General features: G+C 37.9%; 1 protein-coding gene across 2 annotated transcripts in view; it reads left to right on the forward strand.

The window, feature by feature from the left end:
- Positions 1-24,296, forward strand: part of VWA3B (von Willebrand factor A domain containing 3B) — a 101,374-nt gene that overhangs the window by 61,123 nt on the left and 15,955 nt on the right. For both annotated transcript variants that reach the window (XM_081946770.1, XM_081946771.1), the window contains exons 17-25: positions 4,778-4,950; positions 5,698-5,775; positions 6,452-6,491; positions 6,596-6,752; positions 7,923-8,041; positions 10,863-10,913; positions 14,930-15,149; positions 21,204-21,291; positions 23,651-23,775. In XM_081946770.1, coding sequence (XP_081802896.1) covers positions 4,778-4,950; positions 5,698-5,775; positions 6,452-6,491; positions 6,596-6,752; positions 7,923-8,041; positions 10,863-10,913; positions 14,930-15,149; positions 21,204-21,291; positions 23,651-23,775 — 1,051 coding nt within the window. The remainder of the gene's footprint in view (positions 1-4,777; positions 4,951-5,697; positions 5,776-6,451; positions 6,492-6,595; positions 6,753-7,922; positions 8,042-10,862; positions 10,914-14,929; positions 15,150-21,203; positions 21,292-23,650; positions 23,776-24,296) is intronic.

The following is a 24,296-nucleotide window of genomic DNA, read 5'->3' on the forward strand; positions in this document are numbered from 1 at the left end:
GCTCTCAGTGTTTTTCCAAGTTGGCAACTTTAAGACATGTGAGCTTCAACTCATTCCTCAGCCAACTCGAGGACTAGGCTGCATCAACAGAGGGATAGAATCAAGATCACGTGAAGTGTTAATACCACTTTATAATGCCTTGGTAAGGCCACACTTGGAATACTGCATTCAGTTCTGGTCGCCACGATGGAAAAAAGATGTGGAGACTCTGGAGAGAGTGCAGAGAAGAGCAACAAAGATGATTAGGGGACTGGAGACTAAAACATATGAAGAACGGTTGCAGGAACTGGGTATGTCTAGCTTAAGAGAAAGAAGGACTAGGGGAGACATGATAGCAGTGTTCCAATATCTCAGGGGTTGCCACAAAGAAGAGGGAGTCAAACTATTCTCCAAGGCACCTGTGGGTAGAACAAAGAGCAATGGGTGGAAACTAATCAAGGAGAGAAGCAACTTAGAACTGAGGAGAAATTTCCTGACACTTAGAACAGTTAATCAGTGGAACAGCTTGCCTTCCAGAAGTTGTGAATGCCCCAACACTGGAAGTCTTTAAGGAGATGTTGGATAGCCATTTGTCTGAAACGGTATAGGGTTTCCTTCCTAAGCAGGGGGTTGGACTAGAAGACCTCTAAGGTCCCTTCCAACTCTACTATTGTATTGTAACTCACACTTGTGATGTCTGGTGGTCCCCCCCCCCCACCAGCTGTCCTATTCTGCTCATTATTTGGTAACTTGCTTTGGTTTACTTCTCTGTCTAGATACCAAGCAATCAGGGATGCATTTGACTCATTGGTCTCCCAGTGACCTAGACACTTCTTTGGGAGTAGTATTTATTGTTTATTGCTCTACTGTTTGTCTTGTTTATCTTTTTTATTTCAATTTTCAGAGAGTGGTAATATTTCCAAGATGTTTTATTACCACTTTTTTATTTAAATTGTTTGCTATCTCCAAGCTGTCTTTTTCCTCCTCTGCAAATGCAGCTGGATTCTCAGCGTAACAGAGAACTACACGTGCCTTCTATTTTTACCTCTTGTATATAAATGTTGATCAGCTTTTTTCAGTTCAAGGCCCAGGCATGGGATGTGTCATCTGGGGGCTGCTTGCTTTAGTCCATATATTGAGTTTTTAGTTCACGTACCAATTTTTCTTTCCCTGGATCTTCAAAACTTGGTTGACCCATGTCGAATAACTGTATTAATACCTAAGTGCTCCACCTGCAGTTTTATAAATGTGATTAAATAGAATTCTGAGGCTTGCATGTTTAACTACTGATGCAAAAACTTCATTGTAATTTTTCCATATTTATAGGTTTAGGCCTTTGCTAGTAACCTAGTACTACAGCATTAAACATTTTTATTAGTGGCATAGCTGATTTTGGCACCGCTTCCCCTTCCAGCCTATGTTTCTCTTGCCCTTTCTTTTGTAAGAATCCATGTTTCTGTGCATTTTTGTGCAAGATTCCCATTTTTTATGGGAAAAAAAATGATTAAACTGTTGATAGTTCCTGTATATTTCTCCATTGGCTTCAGGCACATCCTTTGCTCTATCAATGCAACACATTCTCTCAATCCCTTTAATAAATCTGTGAGAACCCCTTAATTCTAATGCTGAGTCTGTTTCAGATTGTTTGCCAGTAGCCCCTTTTGAATCCGATACTATTTCAGATTCTTCTCACTTACTTTCAGTAACCGCTTCTGAGTGTGCCATGTTATCACTAGCTGTTTTCTCTTGTGTACTTTCTAGGTAGATTCAGATGTTACTGGTAAAATCAGGTTGGTGTGTCTGTGTAGATATTACATATAGATATTGTAGTTTATCTGGGATTTTCCTTCGTTAAAATAAGTAATGCTGCCTGGATTTGCTTTTCCAGTTTTAAAAGTCTAAAATCCTGTAGCCTTTGATATCCCAGCATTATTTCTAATTGGCTTTTATAATTTACTCCTCCCCCCTCCCCCCACTCTAGGGATATATGCATAAGGTTTACATCCAAATATCTTTAGGCCTGACACGTTTGGTTTGTTCCCCTTCTATAATTCATATGGGTTTTACCTGCACTTTTTGGATGCAGATAAGTAACTGTGTTAAGTGTTTCTCTGCAGAAATCATTGGGTAACCAAGCAAAAGGTGTCTTATCGTGGTTAGCGGGCTTTGATTCTTTGTTTCTGCAACCATATTGTGCTCAGGAATATTAGGCATACATCCTGCTACTCCTCTGGTTGCTCTAGGCTGCATACATTTCTCACTGTATTTTCTTTACATCATGTGCATTTTTAAGGACAATATCACATTTACACTGCATAGCATAAGACTTATGTAATCTGCATCCTATTCAGGTATGTATGTGCTTTCTGGAATATTATACACCTTTTGTCATTATAATTTATTAGGCATTTCAGTTTACTACTTTTTTCACATTCACCAAAATTCCATTAGCAAAATTAACTTTTTCTTGGTGACATTAATCAAGGCTTTTAAATGTACACGTGTTGCAGGTATATTGAACATGTATTATTCACAGGCAGAAATCAGTTTTTCTTTTCAAACTATAATCAAGTTCAATTTCAAATAAGCAAGTATTTGTTAACATACATTCTTTGTCTATAGCTTTTTTTTTACAGTTCCTATACAGGTTTTTCTTTTAGGATATTTGATCTCGCTATTTCTTTCCATTATGTGAATTTTAGTTCTTTAAAGTCTCTATCCCTTTAATATATTCTTTACCATTACAATAATGTATGAGTAACATTTCCTTTTTTATTTTGTTTTGAGAAATGCCTTCAACTATGACACTAAGGCATGCTGGTATACCTCTAATTGCCAAACATTCTAAAAAGAAACTTTACCATGAATTTGGATTAATCTACAATGTATCAGCATACAAAATGTATCAACAATATATTTACAATTTTCTGATAACAATCTTGATAACAATTTGTTGATTATAGCATCAGAAAAGTTCATGCTGTTTCACTTCAATATCTTTTTAATGGAATGATACTACTCTGTTTCCCCAAAAATAAGACAGGGTCTTATTTTCTTCCCCTGAAATAAACACTTGGCCTTACTTTTGGGGAGTTCTTATTATTTTTGAGGTGCAGGAGGAGGTGATTGTGGTCACCTCATGGCTGCTGCTGTGTTGCATTATTTTCAGGGAGGGCTTATTTTAGTGCATGTGCTCAAAAGCCCAATTGAGCTTGTTATCTGGGAGGTCTTATTTTCAGGGAAACAGGGTAATATCCACTAAACGTCTAATCCCTGATAGTTCAAGAGTTATAATTTTTTTAAACATTAAAGTATTACTGTTCATTTCATAGAGTGCCCAAATCTATTGTAACTTAGATTTCCTTTCCTAAAGTACAATGTTGACTCTACCATATGTCATGCTCAACTTCAGGATTATTTTAAATTTAAGTACTATGTTGTCTTTCCTCTAAGTTACCCTGGTTTGGGCTTTTTCTGGACATAGCATCTCTAAAATGTCAGAGAGGTCCTATTTTTCAACCAGTGCCTCCATCTTTGTGTTCCAGATGTTGTACTCCTTCCCATCTGTATGAAATGTTCTGGTTCCAGTGTAATAATTAAAAAAGGTTACTCGCTTTATAAAAGGTCAAAAATGTGCCTCAATTAGGACATTCTAAGTTTTAATGAGTATCCATAATTAGTGGGCTCTAAAAGCTGGTTCAGCCATATATTTGACCAAGGGCCTAAATTGGGATAATTATTTTTAAATAACTGGACTCATCTCAGTGCTCAATATTCAGTTATGGTCCATAGTCTTTGGTTGGAAAATGACTTTGGACAATTTCCAGATTTCCATTTACATCAAGCACACTCCCCATTAATCCTATAACCCAATCAGAACACACATATAAGTTCAGCTAGCAAAAATATAGGTTGAAGCTTATTTTTTAAACATCAACAAATATCAAAATAGTTAACTGGCCAAATGGGACAAAAGGGAGACAAAACTGGGTGAGGGAGACATGAACAACAGGCAAGAAGTACTAAAGGCAGAGAAGACTTAATTCCAGCAATCAATATTAGCAATATTTCTATATCTGTTTATTTCAGAAGGCATAGAACTTTCGAGAGCACTGAAGGCATTATTGGGAATAAATAGCACAGACAGTCCAAACAGGAAGAATTTTGGGTTATTCCAACTCTAAATCCTTTTATATACCATATTTTGGAGTATAAGATGCAGTGGAGTATAAGATGCACCAAGATTTTGAAGAGGCAAATTAAAAGAAAAGTTTTTGCACTCTGCAGACATCCAAAAACAGCCTATTTTTCCATGAAAATGAGCCCATTTTTTGTCAAAAAGGCATACATAGCCTTTAGGAGGCTTGTAGAATGCTCCTAGGGACTGGGGGCAAAATCGAGCAAAAAACAGCCCGTTTTTTGCTCATTTCTGCCCTCCCCAGCCCTAGGAGGACTCTGGAAGCCTCTTAAAGGCTATGCACAGCCATTTTTGCAAAGGGGGCGGGGTTTTGGGAGGCCAAACATGCTGTATTCAGTGTATAAGACACACCCAGAGTTTCACCCTCTTTTTTGAGGGAAAAAGGTGCATCTTATATTCCGAAAAATATGGTACATAGCAGTAGCAGAAGAGACCCCAATATTCTGTGCTATGAAAGAAACAATACGGTGGATGGGGATGTTGTATTCAACAAAATCTTGATCTGTTTGATTGCAGTTCACTTTTCTGAGAGTACTTTCACCCAAATATATGTATGTGTGCACTGTGGCCTAGGCAGTGACTTGTCTGTTTCTTAAACAGACAACCCAGGCAGACTTTTGCTACAATCCCAGTAACCATACAAGTTGAGGGACTGAAACCCTCACCTCGAGCTAGGCCCTTTTCTGCCTTTGAAGAACCTGCATCTGCTTCATCAGAACCCGATATGGCATTCTCTGAGAGTCCAACCACAAAGAAGAGAGTTTTATATGCAGGTAAAGGAAATTACAGGGATTATTCAGTTAAAACATGTCTCGCCTTTTGAGATTTTGAGCATAGATTTTGTCCTACATTGTAACAGTCCTTAAGATTCCCAGACTCATGCAATCAATATTAACCAGACAAATCAGGGATCTGAAAAATGACCTTTGTGTAAGTGATTTAATATCAGAGCTACTGTTTGTGGCCAAGTAGTTTTAGATAGGTCTTTCTTACTTTGTAGTATGAAGTCTAGAAGAGAAAGTGTTTGCAGATGGAAAGAGTCCCACTTGTAAACATTTTTCTATGGTTTTTTCTGATGCTTCTTTATACATTTCTTGTGCATGCACACAACTCTCCCTACAACTTCTCAAGAAAGAAAAAAATGAATAGTCACATATTGTTGTGTTCTGTGGCAGATAATGGCAAGTGTCATCTATTTAGAAGCATTTTAGGACTTGTGTCTTAACATCTATTGTCCTTGGTTAAAAAAAAAGAGGAATTATCTCTTAACTTGGAATTTAAAGTACAAATTGAGGAACTGTTGAGGAACTGAGAGCTATTCCAATTCCACAATCATTTTCTCGTTAACTGGGTTCTTTACTGAACGTTAATATTTACCAATAGCTAAAATAGTTGAAAAGTACAGAATAAGTGATAGAAAAACATTTGACTGGGGAAAAATGATTGCCTAAAAATATTAATTATTGGTCATTGTGAGACTCCTTTCCTTATTTATGCATATGCGTTAATGTCTTTTGTAGAGCCAACAAAGAGTAGCATGCTTAGAACTCAACGCTATGCAGCCAAGCCTTCTGAACAAAGTCAAGATGGAAGAAAAGGTAAGTTTTCCAGATGAGCTTTCTCTCCTGTCCACCTATCCACTCTGCATCAACAGCTTTAACAGTTAACCTTCCATGCATATTGTGTCCCTCCTGTGCTCATTTCCCTATGATTTGGGGGGAACTATTTGCTTCATCGAGATAGGCTGACCTTATTGGATAACAAATAACATTTGGTGCTTATTGCTGGATGGATTTTTTTTTAATAGACTGCATTTTTATTCAATCTTTCTTCCATTGAGAACTGAGCATGCTCGTTTCCATTCATTTTATCCTGGAAACATTGCTATGAGAGATTTAAGATGAGAGATGGCTGATCAAGGGCACCATTGAATGAATATTTGAATCTGTTTTAAGCCAGGACAATGTCATATTTTAATCCTATTTTTATTCTGTTTCAATGTTGATGTTTTATTGTGTGATACCTCTGCACACTCCAATAGTTGACTTACTTCCTTTAACCTGAAATGCATCTTAGTTTCTCCTAGTTTGTTCCCCTGAACATGGTTGGTGTAGATGCCTAAATGGTAGTACTGCTTTCACACACTGTAGCTTTCTCACCTATTGAACTTATTTCATCTCCTAGCCCAGATTTTATTCTGTTGAACTCGAATGTTTGATCACCCAAGTAAACAACATTGACACTATAAAACATTTTTTAAAATTTCCCCTACAGAACAGAAGAGCCCAAAGGTTGAACAAAAGATAAAGGACGAGTAAGTATATATGCAATTAAAAAAGAAGAGGTTCCTTCTTTGAGAATAAACCATCATTATTGGGTTGGTCACGATGTATTTCTTTCATTCTCTCTTTTAAAAAGCTCTTTGGATATCCCTTCAGCTGAATGGCTAAAGACTCACGGTTTGGTTGCTAAGAGACTTACCATAATGGATGCCTTATCCCCAACAGCAGTTTCTCGTACAACAACTTATGTTCCAATTTTAGATAAACATGTCGTTTCCAAAGTATTTGATGATGTAAGTCTTTGTGCTTTTTTTGTGTTGCTTTTAAAACATTACATTCTCTACTATTCTAGTCACAGACTGCAAACAGATCTGCCCTGTCTATTCTTTCATTTGAATTGTGGCGGAATGTAGCACACGTAAGAGAATCTAGGAATATTTTCTTATAAATGTTGCCTATGTTGTGAGGTTATTATGTTTTGGACCACCTTTTTGGTTTCTCCAGATTAATGGTATGCCGTTCCAATGAAGATGGTAATACAGTGGCTTATTGACAAGAGTAGCAATAGCAATAGCAATAGCACTTAGACTTATATACTGTTTCAAGTGGTTTACAGATCAGCATATTGCCCCCAACAATCTGGGTCCTCATTTTATCAACCCCAGAAGAATGGAAGGCTAAATCAACCTTGAGCCAGTCAGGATTGAACTGCTGGCAGTTGGCAGAATTAGCCTGCAGTGCTGCATTCTAACCACTGTGCCACCACAGAGTAAGAAGGTAATTGGTGAAGTTGTGTTTCAGAAGAATGCAACAGGGAAAGGTTGGTGCCTGCTTTATGTGGGTAACAGTGTACAGCACTGAATGTTAAAAATGGTGGGCACAAATGGCATTCTGCCTTTGCATGTAATAAGCTCACTAGAATATGGTTCATTAAATGTGTAATGATCTCTGAGAGCTTTAAATAGCAATAATAGCAACCACACACTGTCTCAATTTAAGCTAGCAATAAAACGAGTAAATGCTGTTATGAGATTTGCAACAGTTCTATTACATTCTTTTTTGGGGGTGGGGGGCAATATTCTTAAAGTGCTCCATAATTTGAGATAGTAATTTATATTTTATTGTTACTCCAAATCGGCTACTGCTTACATCAACTTACCTGATGCTCATTTAGTTGCTATGTGAATACCAGGCAAATGTGTGTTGCCTTTTTTTTTTTTGTTAAATAAAATGAATCTTTTCCTTTATGGTGCTTGGTCAGTTTTATTAGTTATTATTATGAATTACTTTTAGTTGTTGTCAGGCTTTTAATGTCCTTTTAAACTGTACTAGGGATTTTGTTAAACAGGAGTGCGTAATATCCGTAAGAGTCTAATAAATGTTAGATTACATGGGAAAGCAGGGAGATTAGATTCCAAGGTCATTAGATATAGGAATAAATATTTTGTTGTATTCCGCTACAGATATTCCCTTTCGCCCATGTGAGCAGTGATAAGAAATGTGTCACCCTGCTTAATCCTCAAGCAGTAGATCTTGATGTCTACAGAAAGAAGGTGCAAGAAGCAATAAAAATATATGAAAGGCAAGTCTGATTATAGGATTTAACCTACTGGATATTTTTCGGGCGTGAGAACTCAAGATTGATGGGCTTTTATGCGTGAATGATTATTATTGAAGACAGTTTATGCTAATGTTCTGTTCTACACTGATCAGAATCTTTTGACTGGATGCAGGTTGTTGTTGTTTGTAAATATTGATTGATCAGGACGATTCCCACACCCAGAAAGAGGAAGTACCTACATCTAATGTCTTCATTTCTGACAGATATCTTGATATCGACTTAATATTTGTTGTAGCTGTGTCGTACTATTATGAATCTAGTGGGATTTTCTTTAAGCAAAATATTTTTGAGAGAGGCAGCTTTGTGAGCTGTTTAGCAAAACCAAAAGAGTTTTGTGATTTCTGGAGGCGGGGCTTGATGTCGCTATGACATGACATGCAATCTTGGAGCGCCAGGATTGCTGTCAATATCTCTGCTGCTGGACGGTCCTTTTGGACCTAAACCATCCCGTAGAGATGGTGATAGAGAAGGGCATGTCCTGCTGATCTCAGGGGCATCGCAAAGCCCTTGATCGATCCAGGAGAACCTCTTTTTTCCGGCTACAAGAGAAGCAGCCATTGAGGCTGCACAAGGTTGGAACAGCTCCTGAACGGAAAGAAAGCAGGAGAGAGAGTGTGTCGAAATGGTGAGATAAATTTTACTATTAGAGAAGAGAACACCCAAAAAGACTTAGAGTAAAATTAAAATTGAAGACAGAAGAAAGTAAGCAGTGGATTAAGCCTGTATTAAAATTAGTGTGTTATCTATCTTTCTTTAACTTCGTTTTTTTTAAAATGGATGGAATTCTTACAAATGCCTCTTACTTTTTAAATTGGACTGGTCTCTTTTTTCCTTCTTCTTCTATTTTTCCTCATTTTATTGTATCTGTGGATAAAGAATCTCTTTCTTTTCAAAACTCAGTTGGATTTTACCTTTTAACATTTTTTTTCTCAAGTCCGGAACAAAGAGAGGGGTAAAAGCAGAGGAAAAAGAAGTAACACTGCCACCTAGAGGCTGGAGGCATGAAAACACTACTTTCTTTGAACATTTGATATAAAGTCCTTGATTTTGTTTATTGAAAGGGACGGTGGGAAGAGCATGATTTGTTTATACAGGTGCTATTTTGGAGTACTATCAGTAGCTGGACTGGAGTAAAGAAAGCCTTGACTTGAAAGATTACAGTGAATTTGTTTGAAACCTAGCAATAAGCCTTGGATGTTTTAGTGGCAGTGCTTACAACATGGAAAAATGGTGCAACATGAAGAAGAAAAGGAATTAACATTGCAAATAATTATGCTTGAAATTCAAAAAGTACTAATAAGTACAGAGAACATTGAAAAGAGACTTGAGATTATAGAACAAAGAACAGAAAGAATGGAGGGAAGAGTTGAGAATACTTACAAAATGATGATGAAATTTGAGGATACTTAAAAATTGCAGAAAAATATGAACAAAGTGATAAGAAAATTGTTGACATTGACAGCAAATTGAGAGCGGAGGGAAATGATACGTGTGGAATATTGAAAGGAGAGGTTGACAAACTGGAATTCTATCTCAGACTTCAAAACATGGAAGAAGAAAAGGGAGAAAATCTGGCAGAAATAATGAGAGTAATTTTGGCTGAAGCACCAGTGATAACTAAAGACAAGCTGATGGAAGGAACAGATGGAGGGTTTCGAGTCTTTACAAGATATGCAATGAGCAACAAGTTGCCAATATAAGTCCACATAAGACTTATTAAGAAAACAATTAGAATTCAAATTTTACAAATGGCAAGAGATATTGGACTGAACTACTACTGGAAGGATACAGGATGATGAAATGAAATGTCACAAATAAAAATTAAGTTAAACAGTTAAATTTTGAGTATTATGTATAAGACAAAGTAATAATAGTTATAGTCAAATAAATGATTAACAATGATAATAATGCATTTATATATGCTAGATTGCTAATATGAAATTTTATATAAACTGTAAGTGAGGACTATAGAGATGATGTTGAAAAGCTTTGTTACAAAAGATAAACAATTCTATATAGAATAGAATATAAAGATGTATTACCATTGGATGATTTCAGGATGATGTAATGAAATGCCATAATATAAATTACTTTACTTTAAATTTAGTATACTTCACATAAAAAGGATGTAATAATAGCTACACTCAATGAATGCTTAATAATCATAATAATTGTATGTATATACAACTGATAAGGAGGCGATCCTGTGGCTTAGTGGCTAAGACTTCTGCCTAAGATATAATACAGCCCAGGTTCGAATCCCAGTAAGGGTATGGCTAGCTGATGAGAGCTAATTAGCTCGAAATAGATCTATACTAGTCTCCCTTTATTTATTTATCAGTACAAATACAACACATATATATATGGGGTGGGATTCATTTTTTTTACTACCAGATCTGTGGGTGTGGCTTGGTGGGCATGACTTGGTGGGCATGGCTTGGTGGGCATGGCAGGGGAAGGTTACAGCAAAACCTCCATTTCCCCCCAATCAGCTGGGACTTGGGAGGCAGAGAATAGATGGGGGCAGGGCCAGTCAGAGGTGGTATTTACTGGTTCTCCAACCAGTCAAACTTTCACTACCAGTTCTCCAGAACTGGTCAGAACCTGCTGAATACCACCTCTGCTTGACACCTCCTGTTAAACTGTTGGGTGATGGAAGACCTCAGTCAATGGAAAGCCATTGCCAGGCACAAAGAGTATTCATGAGCTCATTCTTTTAGTTTATTCATTGCCTTGGAACAAGTGGGTTGCACTCTGAAAGATTGTCTCATTTACTTTATAGGCGCCTTGACCAAATTGTTTGGAAAGCATTACCGCAGAAGGAAAAAGAGAAGTAAGATACCACATTCTGTTTCCTTTACCAGATGTTAATAGTCAAAAGTGTTAATGGGGTGAATGTTGCTAACAGTTACCTTATTTAGAACACACCTAGGTATTAAGAACATTTGTATATCTTCAGCACTTCCCACATTCATATCGGATTGGGGGATGAAAATTATATGAAAATTCTGTCTCTGATGGTTTATGAATTATTGTTGTTTTCATGTATGGAAACCATCACTTAATGCTTCTCCAGAACTGGGAAAAAAGCTTTTTTTCCTAACTCATCTCAATAGAAGTGCATTCAACCTGCCTTGAAAACATAATAGGTTCATAATAGATACTTAATTAACCTTAAGTGCCATTAATTACAATGTAAAGTAAAAAGTAGGAGCTTGTCACTCTGTGCTCACACAATGAATTCTCATACTGAAAACTATCCAATGATAGCAAGTTAGTGGGATCAAATGGAACCTCACTGGTTGCTTATGTCATTCTAGTTGCTGTAGTTCTGTATGACAACTTGCAGTGAATCAACAGATTTCTATTCAGGACAAAACAAGAAAATGCATTTGGTACCCTTCAGATATTTTGAATCTCAAAGTCAGCTCTGATGTAGGAGTGGCCTTGGGCCTTAATGCATAACTTTAATTTTTTTCATGATTGAGTTCTACCTGGTCATCTCTGCAGTACTGTGTGTCTGTTTTCCATCCTCTTTTAAGGCCAATAGATTTTTATTCAAAGTGTTGCTGCATCAGCTGCATGGTATAGGATTCAGTAAGGTTTGGAGAGTGAATGTTTGAGTTGTGGAGATGGTCCATCTGGAGTTAACATAGAATTTGAAAAAGAGTGGCCAGTATGCATCCTTCTTTGATGCCTTTCTCAGTTTTAATGGCACTAGTGAGAGTCCATGGATGGTTAGCTATTATTTAATTCTTGAGTGAGGTCCCTTCAAACATCTTATGTTTTAAAGTAGATTTTAGTTATTTAAGGCAGCCTCCAGTTTTTCTACAGTTTAGCTGAGGATATGGAATCAAATAATGCCTTGAAGTCTATGAAAAGGGTATAAAGGGAGATTGTGTTGCAGGAAAAATATGTTTCAATGAACTCATGGAGTACTAGGCATTTATCAGTGGTGGATCAGCTTTCCCTAAAGCCCAGCTTGCTTCTCTACAATTATGTTTTCTTGTTTCAGCCAGCCTGGGAATTTCCATTACAGGCGTCTTCCACAGAATTTGCTGACTGCCTTGAGGAGGTTGATTAGTTTATAATTAGCAGGATCATCCTCTCTCCCTTTTTTAATATGTAGGGACAATGATCACAAGCCCCTAGTTCTTGAGGACATGCCCATACATGTCAATGCAAATAAATAGTGAGGCCAGAGTGGGTCCGCAGAAGTCCACATTGTTTTTAATGGCCTTTGGACTATTTGAAACATCACAGTCTAAACCAAGAACTCAAAAGTAGTTTCTCAAAATGAAATGGTAGAGGGGGGTGGGGTGTCTGTTCATACCAACCTTGAGAAGGGCAATACCAACAGCTGCTTTCTCTGCAAACTTCTTGTTGTCCTTTGCTATCTGCTGTCTCACACTATCTTTATATGTAACACCCCCCACCTGCCCTTTCAACAGAGCAGTCTTTAGCTTTGCTTAGCTCAGCTTAGTCCTGAGTCTGCATATAGTTTACTTACAAAGAGGTTGGTGTTTTTTCTTCATCACAATGAGATAGACTGAAATTGTTCAGGAAGGTCTGTCTCTTCCGTTGGTCCCCGAATCTGGCACCTGCTGTGCAGGCCTGTCTTGACTATGAGAAGACTAGAACCTCAGTATCCATAGTCATTTCCCTTTCTGTCTTTTTAAAGGCTAATATAAGTGGAGGCTGTGAAGCCCTGAAGTTGAGCAGCCCTGGAAGAATAGGACTCTTACGTTTCCATTACTCATTAGGGAATTCTGTCTTCAGTGTCTCCTCATCAGTTCTTCTTCTCAGGGCAGGTCCAGCGTACATGTAACCTGATGCAGATACAGCTTTGACATTTTTTTTATTTCTATTCTTTTGACTGATCAGAGCTGTGTATCTGGTGTAACAACAGAATCATGAAAGTGATTTCTCAGATTCCAATTTGTAAAGACATGTCTAGGGGCTACACTCAGCTGCATAAATTTGGAGAACTTATAGATGGAACTCACATTGTAACTTTTCATTGCCACCTGTGGTTGATAAGTCAACTGGTCAATAAGTCAGTAATCATTTTGGAGAAAATACAGTAATGCACTTGAGAGGTCCACATTATATGTGTTTCACACACCAAAAATCCTTTCTTGAACTCAAAAATACTTAGGCAGTAGCTGCATTACGGCTGCACAAATCTAAGTAGCCATAACAGAGATGAATTCTTAGGTTCTCATCTAGTGATTATTAGGTCAGCAGTCCTCGAAAAAGAGTAAGAAAAGAAAACGATTGGCTGGAGAGCTTGAGCATTACAATTACCACTCTGCCACACATATGGTGTTTGGCAGTTGGTGCAGGTTCTTACATTGTTGATGATCTCACTTGAATCAGGAAAGGCCATCAATTGTTGTTCTTACATGGAGGAGCTATATGAGCAGAATAGCATGCTAGAATCAAGATTATATAAAGTGTTAATACCACTCTATGATGCCTTGGTAAAACCATACTTGGAATACTGCATCCAGTTTTGATCACCAGGATGTAAAAAAGACGTTGAGACTCTAGAAAGAGCACAGAAAAGAGCAACAAAGATGATTAGGGGACTGGAGGCTAAAACATATAAAGAACAATTGCTGGAATTGGGTATGTCTAGTTTAATGAAAAGAAGGATTAGGAGTGACATGCTAGCAATGTTCCAATATCTTAATATCTTGCCATAAAGAAGAGGGAGTCAAACTATTAAGTACCTGAAAGCAGGACAAGAAGCAATGGATGGGAACTAATCAAGAAGAGAAGCAACCTAAAACTAAGGAGAAATTTCCTGACAGTTAGGACAATTAATCAGTGGAATGACTTGCCTCCAGAAGGTGGGTGCTCCAATACTGGAAGCTTTTAAGAAGAGATTGGACAACCATTTGTCTGAAATTGTATAGGGCAGGGATGTCAAACTCATGTTATCATGGTGGTGTCACGTGATGTATCGGAACTCCCCCCCCCCTTCACTAAACTGGGCGTTTGACAGCCCTGGTATAGGGTTTCCTGACTGAGCAGGAGGTTGGACTAGATTCTACTAGCCTCCGGACGGTCCCTGAAGCCTTCGGAACGCTTAAAACGACCCTCCGAGCAACCCAGAAGTCACTTCCGGTTTGCTCGGAGGGTGGTTTTAAGCGCTCCGAAGGCGTCAGGGAAGCCTCCGGACGGTCCCCGAAGCCCCGAAGTCACTTCCGGTTTGCTTGGAGGGTGGTTTTAAGCGCTCCGAAGGCTTCAGGGAAGCCTCTGGATGGTCCCTGAAGCCTCCGGAGGGCCTCCGGGGGGGCGGGGGAGGCTCTTTTTGCCCTCCCCAGGTCCTATAAAGCCACTGGAGCCTGGGGAAGGCGAAAAATGGCTTTTAAAAAGGTGAACTCAGCTAGCCAGCGCGCGCATGCGCGCCGGCCAGCTGACAGGGCAGCGTCTTGCGTGCCCTGACAAATGGCTCCGCGTGCCACTTGTGGCACGCGTGTAATAGGTTCACCATCACTGGACTAGAAGATCTCCAAGGTCCCTTCCAACTCTGTTATTCTGCTCCCATTCCAAATGAATAATGACAGCATTTTGGGGGGGGGGGGCAGCATGATTTATGCCATGGTGATTTCTTCCCAATTTTGGGTTGGAAAGGAAGCATAATGATGGAGCCCTAGAATGTTCCAAGTTATCTGGAGCAAATGCAAGAAAAGGTGAGCATGGAAACAATAGGAATCTTTTAATTAACTGATACTCTCCTCTAGGAAATAAACACACTTGATACAGTTAATATATATAATTGATTTTGGAATGCTGGTAGCATAAATCATATAAATAACAATATATAACCTTTGTTACTAGATTTGAACAGGATCAGCCAGTTTCCTACGTGGAACGTAAAGAATCTTTACTCGAAGCCTTAGCCAATGCAAAGTGGCCAATTGCCAATCAGGAGCTTGTGATGTTGGAAGATGAGATTCTAACAGCATTAACATACCTACAACAGGCTTCTGATCTTGAAATAGCATCCAAAGAAGAACCCCAGAGAATTTGTCCACTCCACATCTGTCCCACTAAAGAGGTTGGTAGTTGCTGCTATTTATGTTTTTTGAAGAAATTTCCAAGGCAGCTTCCGTAAATGAAAGTAGAATGAAGAAATAGAAACATAAACAAAAACTGTTTACAATAGCAACCAATGTTTCTTAACCTTGGAAGCTTGAGGATGTGTGGACTTCGATTCCCAGAATTCCCATGCTGGAAGGGGAATTTTGGGAGTTGGTCCACACATCTACAAATTGCCAAGTTTGAAAAACACTGCAATAGTGGCAAATATGCAGAAGGTGTGATTTTGAACTTTACTTTTCAAATATTTCTAACATGTTGCAGTATGGAAGAGTCGAAATGGATTTATTTTTTGAAGTGTGTGTGCACTGAAATGATGTAAGAAGCACTAAAAATGAAAAATATACAGATTGTTTTAATTTTATTGACAGTTTTTGTAGTTCAACCAATCTGGAGATGCTGGGTAGTTAACTACAGAGTAATAGCATCAGATAATATTGAGATCACAAATGTACACATCAGAAATCATAAAACATTCAATGTTAAACCTGATTTGATCAACTTGAAAGGGGAGGGATAATATCTGAGTTGATTTTGCTCAAATCAGCTTGGGTCAAGCTTTCCACAGTATTTCTAATTTATCCTGGTAATGCATGCTTAAATATCATCAGCATACTGATGACATTTTACTCCAGACCAATAGATGATCTCTCCCAAGGAATCCGTATATGTGTTAAATAAAATATGCAAGGGCTGCAAATCTTGTTGGACTGCACACTGGAGCAACAACAACTTTGGGGTCCAGCTCTCCATAATATAGATTAACACTTCCTACTCTCGTTGGAGTGTAATTATCATGCCATAATGCCCACTTCTGGATGATCAAGCAAGATGGCTAGGTAAATGGTATTGAATGCCATTGAAAGATCTTATAGGACCAATAAAAGTACACTTCCCATCAGAAACTCCATGAAGATCTTTGACCAGAGCCACCAATCTAGTTCAGTTCCATGACTTGCTCTGATTTAGCAGATATCAAGATAATCCACTTGTTTTAGAATGCCATTGGCTTCTCCAGGAACATTGAGACTAGGTAAAAATGACCAAAAACTGCTTTATAATAGTATTAGGAAACCTATGACCTGGTAGATCTTGAAGTAAAATTTCTAGCAGACTGATCACTGGGAGTTGTAATTAAAAGTTACCTGCAGGGCAGTAGGTCCTTTACCCATGCTTTAAGACCCAAGTATGCTATGGCGTTTTGTTATGAAACTTCCTAGTTTTTGAGGAACCTGAACTAATTCTATAAAGCTTATGAGGGCACTTTGAAAGAACCTTGGTGTTAGCATTGCAACGCTTTCTTAAAACATGGCTGCAATGTAATGTGTAGTTATTATTATTTTTTAGTCTGGAGATGTAGTCTCCCTGTTTCCTTCTTCTACCTACAGTTCAATTCATTACAGAAGGAAGGGAGACACCATTACAATTTTTGTATCAGAAATTGCCTTTTAAACAAGCAGGCCTACATAGAGATTGTTTCTTGATTGTGGCAAATAAAAAAAGAATGAAAGAACCAATTAATGAGTGAGTGATTGATTGAGAAGTATTGAAAATATCTGTTAAGGTTGCCTGATGTGATTTTAGCATGGTCTTTGACCAAGTCTCCAAAATCTGCTCTATTTAAATACGGTAGCTTTAAGGATGCATTATGGGCTAGGTTGATATTCCCCTGAGAAAACAAGGCCAAATAATGTGAATGTACTATTTAGAGTACAATTAATATTACTTCATATCAGTGACGTGCGGTGAGGTTTATGGCTGGTGAGGCACTGACACAGTGGTAGGTTTCAAATATTTTTAGACTTGTGTACTTCAACTCCCAGAATTCCAAAGCCAGGCATGCTCAGTTCCAATTTAAAACGACAGCATTTGTTTTTCTCCTTTGCGAAAGAAGTTCTTCTTTCTTTTTCTTTTTCTTCTCCCTTCCCCTCCTTCCTCCCTCCCCCTCTCTCAAACACACACACACACACACACACACACACACACACACACACAAGTTGGATTGGACTATCTCTCCTACCCCCTTCCCTCTCTCACTCACTCTCAAACAAACACATACACACATAAATGTTGGATTTGATATCTTTTCCAGGGGCTTAAAAGCAGTGCCTCTGCCATCCCCCACATTCCCCTGCTGCCTTCCCCAAACACCTCCACCATTGCAAATGCAGCCTGCTGTCTGGGTGGGAAATGCCTGGAATGCAATAAAGCCCACCCACTCACCTCCTGCTGGCAGGCTGGAGTGAGAGGAGAGGCAGAGAAGCTGGAGGGGAGCCAATCCGAGCCTTCCAAAAGAAAGAGGCTGGGGGAAAGTGTGCGTGCTACAGCATGGCTCTTTGCCTGGCTTCCGTGGATGACTCTGCTTAACTGTTAAAAAAAGCCTCTAAAAAAGCACCCTCTATTATGAGGCAGCAGAACTGCGTGCCTCACCTACGTCAGGAATTTTTAGGCTTTTAACCCTTGCTTAACTCTGCTTGAGTGATCATAAAACGCCTAAAGTCAGACTAGAGGAGGCATGCAGTTCTCCTGCCTCATAGTAGAGGGCGCTTTTTTAGAGGCTTTTTTAAAACAGTTAAGCAGAGTCATCCACGGTGAGGCAGCAATTAGCTCAGCTTTTTCTTTTACATTTTTTTTTCTTTTCATGATGAGAGCGGTGAGGCTGTGCCTCACTTGCCTCACCTGACTGCACGTCACTGCTTCATATTTGAATAATGCTTTTCCTATACTTTAGTATGCATGCGTATATACAAACACTGAGTATCGGGCAAGCTTTTTATTCAGAAGGTACCTGCTGAGGTAAGGATTTGAGAAACTAATTCCCTCTGAGATAGTTTGATTAGAGAGGCCTAGAAGCCCTGTCAATGAATGAACAACCGAATAAATTTGTTGAATCCTTAACCTTTGTTAAAATGGTAAAATTGCTGATTTTATTTGCATAATGGAAGTACTCTTGGGTTTTTCCAAATAAAATACTGATCTGTTGATTTTCCAAATCATTACATTTGGAGTGCAAGGGACATGAAACATCTCTATTTAGCTATCAGATTACTTTAAATATTCATTTCAAGGAAATGGGAACGTTTTACTTGGCTAGGAACAGATGTTTTGCTTTTTTGATTGACTGATGTAATCTGTAATTGAAATGGACAGACGATAAATGAAAACTCTTGCCTTTCAAGGATTACATTCAGTCAGAGAAATGGGAATTATTGACAAGGAAGGTTATTAAAATGCTAATAAAGACTTTTTAATAAGGTCTGGCAAGCATAATATAGGAAGCTTATCAGCAGGAAAAAGCCAGACTTCTGGAGATTTCTAATTGTGTGTTTCTTCTATCCTAAAAAAAAAAAATCTGAAAAGCTTTCTTTTCACTTGCTTGAGTTTTATTTTTTTGGTGTTATTCAATTAGCTTTTTCTGTTCCAGTTGGAAGCTTTATGTTAATCTACCATAATCTGTTCTAAAGATTACATAAAATTTCAATGTTAATAGTTATGTACAGAAACGACCAACCTGTAAACAGCCCAAAAACTAGATAGAAGCATTTGGGTATCTTTGAATTTTTGTTTAAGTCTTGGGTGTAGGCACAATCAACATAAGCTCTTCTGTCTCTCCCTCTCCTGCAATGAATAGCCAAGAAGTTCAATCCTGCATGTCCTTCTAGCCTTACATCTATAATTGGTGGAAGAAAAGGTTGCAAATATGATTCCAAAAGCAAGCAAGTGCATCTTGGCTCTTGAAAGCAGGATGGTGCAAATAGGACAATTGTACCAGACAGATAAGGCATAGGCAGAATCTCCCATATAGTCCTTCTGCTCTGCCTTGACAAACACTTGTTCAAGCAGGAGGAAATAATACCTGGCAGCAGCTCAGTTTTGATAAAAGAGAATTTTTGTAGCTCAGGGTTGAACTGTGGGCTCCTTGGTGATCTCTGAGCTTGGTGCACTGATGATGTTATCTAGTTTGGTAATGAAATATCTGCAAGAAAACCATCAAGCTCAGAAAGCACCAAGGACCTCGCAGTCTTGCTTTACCTGGATAAGCTTCCCAAGCTGAATTATCCTCCTCAAAATCTGGAAGTTTCATGATCTGCCTTTTGAGAATCCCTGCATTAAGGTTATTGTTCTTGGAACTTTCTTAAATATTTGATCTATACTTCTTCTCAGATACATCAAATTGATAAATTAGATAATGATAATTTTGCTGTGACCTTGATTTGTACCAACTCATCAATTTCCCTAATTCATAGGCTTATTCTGGTTCTCTCCCCCACCCCAACTGCCAACATATGCTGTAGACACGATGTGATTAACACAGAGCAATCACTTATCCTGAGACAACCTTTTTTAGCAGTCCAGTCAGTACATCATCCTTAGTAACTGTTAATCTGCATCTTTAAAGCCTTAAGAACTGAAGGGCAGAAATGTAGGCAGCATTCAAAATTTTATTTTCACTTCAAGAACAAATAAAAAGCGTTAGCTTTTTCAATTACATCCTCCTAAGTGAACAAACAATTATTTAAAAATGTGACTAACAGACATTATCAATTTTCATGAAATAATTAAAATCTATTTTTAATGTGAGAATAACTTTCTTAAGAACCCCTAACTTCATTAGCTATCAAAGAGAAATAGAAGTATTTTATTAATGGCCTTCTGTGACCAACCCTTTGCTTATTGCTTTATTCATGTGAATTATTAAATAGATTAAAGAATTGCATAAATAAAACTGTGAGGCTGTATCATCACCATTAGAAGTAGATTATTGTGAAAGATTTGTATTGCTTTACAAATTTGATTTTTGAAAGCTCTTAAGATGACTACATGTAATTCAGTTTTGAACAAAATTCAGTGGAAGGTATATTTGAGTAATTAAAATCAGTTTATTTGGGGAAAATGAAGCATACAGCAATTGCCAAATCTTGGGATCAAAGACAGGAAAGAGAGAAACAGAAAGAAAGAGAGAAAATACTTTGCATTTTATTTAGTACATACAAAATGTTTTGTATACTTTATCATTACCTCAGGAAGAATACGTTTTATACTACATACATTTTTTAAAATATTTTTTTATCTCACCTTTATTATTTTCATAAGTAATCCAAAACAGCAAACACACAGTACCTAATATTCCTTCTCCCTTCTATTTTCAGAACAACAACCCTGTGAGTGGGTTGGGCTGAGGGAGAATGACTGGCCCAAAGTCTCTCAATTGGCTTTCATATCTAAGGCAGCATTAGAACTCACAATTTCCTGGTTAGAGCAAGTGTTAGACTTCATAGCCTAAATGGCCCCTTCCAACATTATGATTCTGTCATGTTAATCATATTGTATGATCTAGTTGGCAAAAACAATCTGAAGCCAAAATTGGAAATTTCTTTTCCAGCTTTATGACCTGACATCTTTAGGAACTGAAAATGCAAATCTCATTTGTGTCTATTCCAAAGTCTGTAAAGAACTATGGAAATGTTGTGCTTGGAATGTTATGAAAAAAAAAAATATTAAGTTCCTTTGGACTGATGATCATAAACCAGACTTAAAGGTTGGCTGAACAAAAAAAAAATCAGCCTTTGAATTGGCTTTATATTGCTGAAGATACAATGATCAGACAATGAGATTCTTTATAGCTTTAGTTCAACTTATTTTTCAAAATTTGATTGACACATTTTCTAGAAAGCCCATTTTATTTTTTGATACTGTAGAAAAGTAGAGAAATTTAATTTGTCGATCGTATTTTGTTTTCTTTTTTTAAAAAAAACACCTTGGAATTCAGTTGCTGTAATTTGTACTGTTCAAAAAAAAATCAGTAACAATTATACTATTGAGTAAAAACATTTCAGTTCACTACAAATATTGTTATTATATAGGATCACATTTTTGTCAAGTTTATTCTGTTTAAGTCTTAAATGTGTTGTGCATATCTGTACTTTGTTTTCTTATGATTCTGCTACAATACATTAGAAAGAGCAAATATCTGGTGTTCCCTATATAATACAGGCATTTTTATTAACCACAGGCAAAGAAACCAAAAACAAAAGTATTTGATTATCTTAAAGGCCAAAATGTCATCGCAAGATCAGAAATCACAGGATTTTATTACCCAGGTAAATATTGACTACAGGAATATATTTGGGATAGAATTTTATTTACAATCAGTAGCACAGAGATGATTTAACCAAGTGTTCCAACATTCAGCTAACTAACACTTCTGAAACCAGGTATGCATAACAGAGTTTACCGCAACTCTTTAAGATCTAAATACAAAAGAGAATATTGGGAGCGAAAGTAAAGATTTGAAAGAACAGGCTTGGATGATTATACATTTGCCTGCTTTGAACACAATTTCAGAAGATGTGCTTCACATTTGACACAAGTGCAGCACTTCTTAGAAGTGTATCAAGGCAGCCTGTTTTTTCTACATTTTCCTATAAATATGACAAAAATGTGCAACCACTTCTATTACCTTTCATAAGTGGGTTCTTTAATGTCATGGCAACTTTTTTTCAGACTCGCAGCTTTAATGACTGACAGAGTGTTTGATGAATGCTTGTGGCCTAAACTATTTTTTTAAACACCCACAATGCGAGAGTTTGTTCTCACACAGGTAGCAAAGACAAAGAGCAAATCTGATCATTTCAAAAACAAAGGAAAACAGCTCAGCCCATTCAAATGAGACAAATACAGGTTGTCCTCGGTTTTCAACCATTCATTTAGAGACTGTTCAAAGTTACAATGGTACTGGAAAAAAATGATTCACTGTGAAACTGGTCCTGACAACTTACACCTGTTGTAGCATCCCCATGGTCACATGATTGAAATCCAGGTACTTGGCAACCGGCATCTATTTATAACTATTGCAGCATCCCAGAGTCATGCGATTCCTGTTTGTGACTTTCCCATCTGGCTTCTGACAAGCAAAGTCACTTAACAATCACATTAACAACTGCAGTGATTTCTTTAATAATTGTGGCCCAAAAAGAGATTAGTTTCCATTACTTAGCAGTAGAAATTCTAGTCTCAATTGTGGTTGTAAATTGAGGACTATCTGTAGTCAAGTGGCAGGTAAGACAATAGAAAGGTGTTTGATAACTGTGTCTTTACACAGGGCTAGTCTTGAACTACCATAGTTGGTTATGCTTCCTGGCTTACTTCAATAAACACTCCTGTGTTCATAGACGTCTTGTGAAGTTATCCAAGTGGCTTACATTTTTGCTTGGTTGAATAAAGCTTAATATCCAGCTGTGGTTTTCAGAACCGAAGGAACAAAAAATGATGTACAGCAGGAAAAAGAGTGGGAATATGTATATTATTATGACAGTTGGGAGTTGTGCCGACCTTAAAACTTTCCTTTTTATAGTTGGCATTGCTAGTGAGATTATCTATGGTTCCCAGTTCTTAATATACTTCTTGTCTTTCAATTCATAGCTCACTTTTCCATAATGTTTCCAAAAGCGAGAATCACTTAAAACAGGCTTTTTTCAAAGTTGATGGGATTCCATAAGACTAGGGAGATGGATAGAAAGAAAGCGAACGTTCAAACACAGCCAGTTTTCTAGTGCTAAAAATTTTGCCTCTTGATCAGAGATTCCTAGAATGTATTGTTTTGCCTAACAGGTTTCAGGGCCTGAAGAAGTTTTAAAATCCCTGTCTTAAAACATCCGGTACAATTTGTTTAATGTGCAAATACATATTGGTATATTTTCAGTTATTTGCCATTGATAAATTGTGGATATGAAATTGGAAGTAGGGGCAGCCAAACATCTATTACATGTTAGGCATGAACATGAAAACAGGTTGCAAGGGTATTTCAGATGAGGGAATGTATGTATTTATATAGATTTAAAAACACCCAACTCCAGACAAGAAGGTTCGCTGCCATCATGGAGAAATATGCATACAGATACATGCATACAACCCTTTTACAGATATGTGGTTGAAGGGGGAACTTGCTCCCTCAGTCCAGTTTCTTAATTCCTTAAACCGTCATGCTACTATGGAAACCCTGATCTCATCTGATTTTGGAAGCTAAGCAGGATCAGGCTTGGCTAGTATTAAGATGTGGGGACTGCCTGGTACTACCGGATGCTGTGGACTTTTATTTGGATTCAGACCAGAATGGGAGGGAGATGGACAATTTCTAAATTTGATTGATGAACAAACAAACATACATCTTAAAATCTTCATCTCAGCCCTCTTCAAAATCCAATTGATGGTGGGTCCAGAAAAATAATTTATCACATTGAATAAACTGAACTACAAATCGCATTGTTTAATCCCACATTATCTTTCCTTGATAATGTGGGCTTATCTTCAAAAGCAGTAGTTTTTTTGCTTTTTCTTCAGGTGGGAACTTTTACAGTTCTGTTACTTAAATTCCTTTTAAAATAGAAAGCATAGTGATGAAATGTGACAAGGCATCTGGGCATTTTGCATGCAATTTGAATTTTTTTTTTTTTTTTTCAGGAACAGTGGTGAGGAGCATCACATCGTTTTATGCACTCGTTGATTTTGTTAATGGACAGAGTGAGATTGTCCCCTTGAAGTTCATTTTGTTTATTGGAGGTGCGACGGCTTGTCCACCCTTGCAAGTAAGTAGCATGCTATTTCTCAAGATAAGTTTAGGTTTAGGCTGCACGGTGCTTTTTAAAGGCAATATGCTTTTTATTTGAATATATTTGGAAGTTCTCTGTGAACACAAGATCAGAGCAGAACAGCTGGTTTACTGTAGCTGTATGCTAAAAGTCCAGTTTGATCCTGTAAAAATGACTAGAGCAGAGGTGTCCAACTCAATTTCATGGAGGGCTGCATCAGGGTTGTGTTTGACCTCGGGGGGCTGGAGTGCGTGGCTGGGGTGGTCATGGCCAGCTTGATGTCACTCGTCAAGGCTCTGGTTTTGGTGCTGATGGTCTCCTGCAGCCTTCTGCCTGCAGAAATAGAGCTCATAGGGGCCACTTGAGGCCTGCCTGGACTCCTTTTTCACTGGCAAATGGCTGCAGGAGACCTTCATGGCCAAAAACAGAGCCTGGGAGGGCCACAAATGGTCCTCTGTTTTCGCTGGCAAAGGCACCATGGGCTGGTCCTTTGCTGTTTCCAGGGCAGCCACATGGGC

This window comes from Natrix helvetica (assembly GCF_964273705.1).
Source record: "Natrix helvetica genome assembly, chromosome: 3".
NCBI classification, from domain to species: domain Eukaryota; kingdom Metazoa; phylum Chordata; class Lepidosauria; order Squamata; family Natricidae; genus Natrix; species Natrix helvetica.